Raw genomic sequence first — 8,753 nt, forward strand, 5'->3', positions numbered from 1 at the left:
GTGGCCAGTGCGATCCTCTACGGCGTTGCATACTGGGTTGGGGGGGGGGGCAGGCTGAGGGTCGAAGATGCCAACAGACTCAATAAACTGATCCGTAAGGCCAGTAATGTTGTGGGGATGGAGCTGGACTCCCTTAAGGTGGTGTTGGAGAGGCGGATGTTGTCCAAGATAAAGACAATGTTGGATAACACCTCCCACCCACTCCACGACATACTGGTCAGTCACAGGAGCACGTTCAGAGAAAGACTGAGGTTACCAAAGTCTACATGTCTAATTTAACTGAATTGCTGCTATGTGATTGGCAGATTAGACATTTGCATTAACAAGCAGCTGAACAGGTGCACTTACAATAGCTGGTGAGTGTATACCAGAAAGTACAGTTCTTTGATTGGAACTGTATCACAGCATTAACTATCCTTTCTCTGTGTTAAAGGCTCATCCAGCTTTGAATGGATAATGTTTGCATGAGACGTCCCAAATATTTTGGACAATCCCAAACATGTCTTTAGCAGTATTTTATGCAAATGCGTTCTGGGAGCTATGACTGCTAATTATATCAAGACATATTCAATTTACGCTTACGAATCAACACATTTATGTGCTATGAACCTTGATGAGCGTGACCTCCTCTGGAGGGGATATAACCAGGAGGGACCTCGATCTGTTTTATGGCAAATATTACAAAAAGAAAAGAGTTTTAAGTCTTATAGTGTAGCCAACAATGTTATGGAGGAAAGCATTCTCATTTTTTTCAGGTCCATCTAACCTGTTAAGTTTCTGTAATCGTACCAAAGGCTAACTTATACCTTAAACAGCAGTTTGGTGTTTTTGAACACAGATGTCATTACTCAGCACTGCAAGGAGAGCAAAGTGTTATTTGGGATCTGTGTCTGGGTGTGACCACACCACCTACACAATCTATTCTGGCAGCGTTTCAGGCAGTGTGGAAACTCTCCCCCCAGGCTTAATGCGGTTTTTCCTGCCACAATACGACGAAACAATAAAATGAAACAAGATGAAATGGCAGCTTTACATGGCTCAGAGTGAGCAGTTAGGCGGCTGATCGAGCTCACAGATTATTTACTACCTATGCACGATATAAATTATCTGGGTGCGTTTTGGCTTTAAAGCAACTTTTTCCCCTTTTCCCCCTAAAAAACCCCAAAAACAAAACAAAACACCAGAGAGAAAAAACAATTATAAACAAGGCCCTTTAATATAGTAACATGTACAGTATGAATGTGAAGTGGGTGAACAAATAAGCATAAAAAAGTAATTCATTTCACATTTAAACACTGACTTCTTAGGGAATAATGCCATTTCTGTTCAAGCCTACATGCAAAGGTCCCCCCCACCCCTCAAACCCACCCATGTGTAATACAAAAAACAATAAATATGCTTATCTGGGGCAAAGACTACCTTCTTGGTATACACAGTGACAAATATTTAACACTTTTAGTGTCACTTTAAAATGACTTGTACATAGAATAGTTACATGGAGGTCGTTATAGTAGTACACATGTTAAATAACACCACACAGTTTAGCTCAAAGGGCTGAGAAGATTAATGCTCTGCTGTTAACGCCTGGTGCGCTGTAGCATCAGGAACAAATGTAACTGGGTTACATACATTTACATGGTATGTTAGTATACTGCTGCTTTCAGCACAATGTGTGTTTCCTTTAAAAAACAAAACAAAACTGTTGCACGACAACTTAAGCACAACCCTTACTAAACCGAATAAAAATGCTCTAACTACATTCTTATATACACAAACAGCTGAGAGGCATTGTTGCCAGCGGAGGAACAGATATGCACATGCAAGCACCAACGCCTGTCTGCTAGCGACTGCCTAGTAACAATGATACAAGTCCAGAAAAAGAAAATCTCACCAGACATACAGTAGCAGCGTGAAAAAACAAAACAAAAAGAATAAAATAAAAATGGAATGCTAAACTGAGGTCCACGGGGAGACGTTATTTAGCGAGAAGAGAGAATAGGAGAGTGTTTGAGCTCCTGATGTGGTGCATAAAGATGCCAGCTAATTGCCTTCAACTAGTCCTGTATGATTTGATAAACAAATAAATGCACTGAGTGATTTCTTCAAAACAGGATGTCTTCGACACAGATAATTTCCGTTTGATAACATAACAATTGTGGACCGATGAGGGCTCTGCACAGTGACGGGAAGAGATAAGAGAGGAGAACTGGCTGAGAGAGAGAGGGGTGATGGCTGACTGAAATTTGGCTCACGATTCATCTCACACACACACACACACACACACACACACACACAAATATAGCTGAAATTACACTTTAGCTTTTGGTCTGTTAGTGTTTTATATGGCATTGCTACAGCCTTTCATTATAAAAAGGAAACAGCATTGACAGCAGTGGTGTAATAAAAACAAGCATACTGTTGTCGTTTTTTAAAGCAGCATATTTTAGATTAAAATGTTACCGTTTCCACCTATAGAGGGCAATAAAGTATCTACCTGGGGTTTTACTGAAGTTGTCAGTGAAAGAAATCAGATGCTTCATTCACTCACATTCAAACTCTGATGAGCCGTTTTGCCCAGGGATGCTTTGGCGTGCACACTGGAGCAGCCGGACATTAAACCATCAACTTTCTGATTAGTGGATGGCCCGCTCAACCTCCTGGTGACTGTATCTCAGAAGGCATATTACTAACAATGTTACCAAGAACATGAGCCCTAGCACCTTCATAAAAGAAATCAGGATAAAAGTTGGTGGACTGGACCGATTGTGATCCGTGACCACTGAAACAGCTTGTGCATATAAATCTGGCATTAAATAAAGCATGAGCATCAAAGATGAAAGGAGCAGAGGTGGGAAGATATTAATATACCATGAAAGGAGACCATCTTGGACTACCTTGGCTATAAAGCCATCATAGTTTACGCAATTTGAAAGTTGAGTGTTAAGGCCTTTATACATTAAACATGTAAAATTCACACAAATATTTTGTGCAGCCTCGCTCGTTCTTAATGCAGCCATTCATACCAACCAGGTATGATTTTTTTCTAATTTTTCGCATGTGCATAAACAGAGCTGACCAATCAGATTACTGCGTTTTCCAACAAGTGTGCTCAAAGCGCACACCGGTGCTGAACATACAATTATATGGAAACAGGAAAATAATATTATTTTACGTCAGACACACAACTAGACTCTGCTCCGGGTCAATCTGCTCACTGAAATGGTTTCTCTGCCTCCTCAGGTGTTAAATGTTCTTAAATGTACGAAAGCTGCCGTGATACAGCTTCAACTCCTGGATTAAACCAGCTTGTGAGAACTGGAGAAAATCAGAATCATTGTTTCTTCTTCTTGATGTCGATTTGACGTTACATGACAAATTTGCATCCAAAATAAATTCTGATTTTTGTGACATTTTTCCACAATGTGCTTGGTGTGTAAAGGCCTTTATCTGGTACTTCAGCTGAGGGAAATTCGCCCACATTAGACATTGGTCAGTTTCATAGATGTGATTATAAATGCCCAAACCTGATCAATTTATTATGATTTTAAAAAAACAAAATAAAAACCTACAAACTAAATATGCTGTTACCAAATCCTTTTTCTGTAACAGTAAGGATGCCTTCATTATTGTGAGTGTTTTATAAATTCATGCCCAGCTCCGAAGATTTTTGTTGTTTTTTTTAAATATTCTTCCTTTTTTTTTTTTTACATTTTTTGGCTTGTGCCCACATCTGCAATAAATTTCCCAAATTACTGCCAGAAAGTTTGCAATCCAGCAACTTCCCGGAATCTGTACACTACCTGCACTGCTCCATAAACATCTGTATGAAAGAACAGCTGCTGCTGAAGAATGTACCGTGGTAATTTAAAACTAAGCTTCACATCTAAAAGTGTAACACTTTAATATCTTGGACAAACTAAGCTCCAAGGCTCTGGTTATATGTAGCCTGGTTCATCACCCTAACACCGCAGAGTGAAGGTGACCTCGTGGTCCATCAAACTACACAAACACATCAGTCTGTGCTTTTTTAAAAACACCAACAGCGAGGCACCTCTTTAACCTCCACCTAGACACAGTCTACAACTGAGCTGTCATCCTCCTCAGCTCCCCACTCCCCAAACCTCATCTGCGGAGACGGAGCTGCTGGATGGAGGTTATTAATGTCGTCCATGGCATCTGGGTCGGCGTCTTCATTGGTGCCGATTCCCATGTGACCGCCTTCCTCGCGGTGCGTGCGGATGTGTTTCCGCAGAGCCGCAGGCTCTTTGAAAGTGCGGTTGCAGAAAGGGCAGCAGCACGGCCTCTCTCCGGTGTGGATCAGCTGGTGGTGTTTCAGGTGCTGCAGGCGACTGAGCCGCTTCCCGCAGATGGCACACACGTAGGGCTTCTCCCCCGTGTGGGTGCGCCGATGTTTACGCAGACCATCCAGGTGGCGGAAGCAATTTCCGCACTCTGAGCAAGAGTACGGCTTCTCCCCCGTGTGTATGCGCAGGTGGGTTTTAAGCGCCCCTGACTCGCGGAACCGACGGCCGCAGACTCCACACGGGTATGGCTTCTCGCCTGTGTGGATGCGGATGTGCTTCTTCAAGCTGGAGATCAGACGGAAGGTCTTTCCGCACTCCAAGCAGTGGTGAGGCCGATCTCCCGGGGGCTCGACCACCGCCGTGTCAGGAGCTGATGGTCCTGCAGAGTCATCAGCTCCGCCCGATGAAGCGCTGTCACCTCTTCCTGCTCCAGGAGTCCTAGCTAACTGTTTCTGTCCATTAAGTCCGCCCAAGGCACTACTGCATTCACGCATGGGTCTTTGGTGACGCAGTGGGTGAGGGAAAGATCGCTGGGAACCTGCCTCTCCTCCAACTTGACCGTAGCCAAGATCTCCCACGTTATGTGACGACCGTTCTCCGTCCCCCGTCGCTATGCTGTCCTTCCTGTTGGGTTGAGTGGAGCCTGAAGCTGGTCCCTGCTCCTCTTTAATCTCAAATCTGGACGCTCCACCAGGTCCCTGAGACTGCCTCTCGTCTATAAACAAAAATAAAACATGTACATCATTACCATGTTTGAACACAGCCATCAATCTTTGCAAAAGCTCCACACTCCACACTCACCTGGTCGGCCAGAATCGGAGCACATATGAGATGCATTGGATGTGAAGGAGTCCAGAGCGTGGTTGGTCACAGACCCATCTGGCTGGATTGAAAGCTGGCACATTTTGTACTCATCTCTTGGTTCAAACCCATGAAGTGACTCATCCACAGAGCCACCAAGACCCAAGTCGACACCCGCTCCATTCACGTTTCTGGGGTTCTGGTGGTCCCTGTCCAAAGTCATGGAAGCCATGGAAGACAGCGACGGGGCAAACACTGACTGACTGATTGACTGAGGGCCCGTGTAGGACACCTGAAGCTGATCTATGAGCTTCTGAGCACTGCACAGGCACTCCTGCAGGGTCTTCAGCTCCCTCTCAGACACTTCCAGGCGCACTTTGAGCCTTTCGTTCTCCTGCTCCTTATGCAGCAACTCCTGCTGAGTCTCATTGAGCACTAGCACCACTTCCCCGAGCAGAGTGTCCACTGCTGCGGACATGGCGGTTTGGATGGTCGGGGCGAGACGCGATTTGAGCGACGTTACAGTCACACTGCCCTGCGAGCCTCCGTATCCACCCTTGTCGGCTTTGCGATCGTAACAGGACTCAATCCTGTCGGGGATGCTAACAGCGCTTTGTTTGCGGTTCCCACTGTGGAGCGAGCTGCTGCCGCTGTTTGACGGAGAGGAGGAATCCATGCTTCCAGCATAGCCCGTCCTCCTGGAAGTCATTATTATTATAATGCAGTTAGCTAGCTGGTATTCAGTCAGCTAACGTTTACACGCCGTGCTCCTGAAAGCAGCTCACAAATATGAGCACCAAGAGAGGGGAAACTCTGCGGGTTTTGTTGCTTTACTGTGTGAGAGCAATGACTGTCAATGACTACATGCGCCTCATTAGCTGTTTAACTGGCGCTGCCGACAAAAACAATGTAGGTAACTCTCCGCTGGGCCTGGCTCTGGCCCGCTCTCTGCAGGAGTAACAAGGCCAGACGGCAGAGGACCACTGCTAACGCTGCGGCCCCGATGGAGAGGTGTGCTGCCGCTCTTTAGCTGTCCTAATAAAGTCTACGAGTTATTGTTCAAAACACGTCCACTCTGCACAGCGACTCACCCATCTCCTGCCTCCGTCTGCAGCGACTGTAAGCGCAGGCCCGTCGCGTGTTTGTGACGTCAGAAGATGGGGGCTTGTTTTACCCAGGGTAGGGACTCGCAGGAGGTTCTGCGCACCTAGTGACTTATCTTGCTTTAATCTCACAAAACATTCGAGTTTAGAAACGTCCCAGTTCGTACATTTTTTTTCCTTTCGTTTTCTACTTCTACCCTGAACTACAGCTAGAAATATGAATATCAGATTCATGTTTTGGGGAGTACTTTTTAAAATATGTTCTTCAGTGAAATAGAAAACAAAATCCCTGTAAGTTCTTCTAATTTTTTAAACACCCAACTGGCCACAGTTTTGTCAGCACTTTTGGCAAAGTTTTATGGGCAGAACTTTGTTCCACCAGAAACTGGATTTGAAGAATTCAAGTTACAATTTAGATTCAATCCGAGGAATTCAAATTCGAATTTAACTTATTCAAATTCAGTTTCTGATGGCACAATGTTCTACCCATACTTTTGACCATTCTTTTTCCAGGTTGGTTAAGAATGTACAGCATCTGTAATGACTTTAAAAAACACTTATTGGTGGCACAAGTTTCATTTTATTTTGGATTCTAAGCCACACAGCCTCAAAAGTATACATACAGAACACACACACACACACACACACACACACACACACACTAACTAACTAACTAATATTTGGTTAAATATCTCTTAGCAAGTTGCACCTCAACCATTTCAGTAACCATGAAGAAGCTTCTGGGATAATTCTGGCTGTATGTTTGAAGAATCTTATTGTTAAAATAGGTAGAGTTCACTTAAATTGGTTTGGTTTCCTAGTATGGTCCAGATTAAGCCTAGCTTTTAATCCTGACTTTGGGAAGGCCATCCAAGAAGTTCAATGTTAGCTTCTTTATCCATTCAAAACCTCTCTTAATGTGTGTTTGGGGTCATTGTCCTGCTGATTTAAAGTGAAGTTAAATAATGTGGAGGTAGTAGTAGTCCTACACATTGTGCTCACATTTAGGCATCCAAACATACCTAACCTGTCATTGTGGCCAAATGTCTTTGTGCCTTCTGTCCATAAAAGTTTTCACCAGAAGGCATTTGGATTGTCCAGTTAGGTAGCAGCCTGGGACTTTCCGGAACATCTGAATATATTTCCTTTCAACTGAGGGTGACAGTTTGAGTCTTCTTGTTTGGGGCGATCGTGGCTCAAGAGTTGGGAGCTCGCCTTGTATTCCGAAGGTTGCCAGTTTGAGCCTCGGCTTGGACAGTCTCGGTCGTTGTGTCCTTGGGCAAGACACTTCACCCGTTGCCTACTAGTGGTGGTCACGAGGGCCCGGTGGCGCCAGTGTCCGGCAGCCTCTGTCAGTGCGCCCCAGGGCAGCTGTGGCTACAGTGTAGCTTGCCATCACCTGTGTGTGGATGACTGGATGTGTAAAGCGCTTTGGGGTCCTTAGGGACCAGTAAAGCGCTATACAAATACAGGCCATTTACCATTTAATGAAACTTTTAGTCTGCCTGGTGGTTTCTGGAGCAACTAGAGCGAAAAGTGTTTGTTAAAGTGTAATGGACAAGTGTATCCTGATTTACAGCCTTAATCCCATGTTTCAGGGTGAAATTGGCTCCACAATTCCTGGCAGTACAGCAGCCATTTGATGAGGAGAAAAAAATAATAGATACAAGTAGAGCTCACAGTGAAGTACGCCCAGGTCACCGACCTCTTGGTCAGGCTGACCCTGTGGAGAAAACATCTGCAGTCTGCTCCAGGCGAAGCTTCACAGAACCACTAAAGGTCCACTAAAGCTGAGGAAACTGGCCAAAAGCACCATGAACTTTATGTTTTGCAGATGTCAGTGCAATCCATCATGCACACTAATTAATGTCAAATCCACCCATTGCAGTTACGGCCCACACAGAACAAATCTGCTGTAATCAAGATTTTTTGTCTGTTCCCTCTAAAAAAATTTTTTAGAGACACAGGCTGATGAATGAGCCAGATAAGAACCTGGACGTTGCTTTACAATCGGACCGGCTCCTCTCAGACACGAACACCCTCAGGACTTCAGCATATGTTCCTTTTTATATTAATACTGGTTGTTCACAAAGATTGTGTGAACTATCGGGACAATTTCCACTTACTGTTTTCTTTTCCTGTAGGCCGTGGAAAAAACTGTAAATGGTTTACGTGACCACATGTGGAAAGAAGGCAAGCAACATTATTAACCATACCAAGATCTCCTGTGGAGATCTGTTCCAGATATAACAGGACCTTGGAGTATTTGTTTGTGCTGCTTTAGTTTCATATATAAGAATAATCAATTCCTTATAGAGTCATTTCTGATGAGGAAAGCAGACCTATCCCCAGCCGCAGGCAGTGTTTTTTAAAAGGAAAAACTGATGTGATCTGTGGCAAATAAAAAAGGGTAGACCATTTCAGGATTATGCAACAACCCATTTAACAGTTACCATCTGCTGGGATTTGTGTCACTTCGGGGAAACGTTTCTTACTCAGGGACTTTACATTTGTCATATTGCCTGTCACACCCTCTCTGCTTTCA

General features: G+C 44.4%; 1 protein-coding gene across 1 annotated transcript; it reads right to left on the reverse strand.

The window, feature by feature from the left end:
• Window positions 1-192: 192 nt before the first annotated feature.
• si:ch1073-224n8.1 (zinc finger protein 260) lies at window positions 193-6,266 on the reverse strand. The gene is made up of 2 exons (XM_005922176.3): window positions 5,106-6,266; window positions 193-5,019 (listed from the first exon to the last, which is right to left on the reverse strand). The coding sequence occupies exons 1-2, from the start codon at window positions 5,812-5,814 to the stop codon at window positions 4,067-4,069; spliced, it is 1,662 nt and encodes a 553-aa protein (XP_005922238.1). The 5' UTR covers window positions 5,815-6,266; the 3' UTR covers window positions 193-4,066.
• Between the last annotated feature and the right edge of the window lie 2,487 nt (window positions 6,267-8,753).

The sequence above is a fragment of the Haplochromis burtoni genome, unplaced genomic scaffold, assembly GCF_018398535.1.
Source record: "Haplochromis burtoni strain Fernald_Lab_line unplaced genomic scaffold, NCSU_Asbu1 Contig_56, whole genome shotgun sequence".
Taxonomy (NCBI): Eukaryota; Metazoa; Chordata; class Actinopteri; order Cichliformes; family Cichlidae; genus Haplochromis; species Haplochromis burtoni.

Excerpts from the sequence above, each read along its gene's own strand:
- si:ch1073-224n8.1 (XM_005922176.3), bottom strand. The coding sequence starts at position 5,814 with ATGACTTCCAGGAGGACGGGCTATGCTGGAAGCATGGATTCCTCCTCT. Across the intron at positions 5,020-5,105 it reads CTCCGATTCTGGCCGACCAG|ACGAGAGGCAGTCTCAGGGA; the intron begins GTGAGTGTGGAG and ends TTTTGTTTATAG.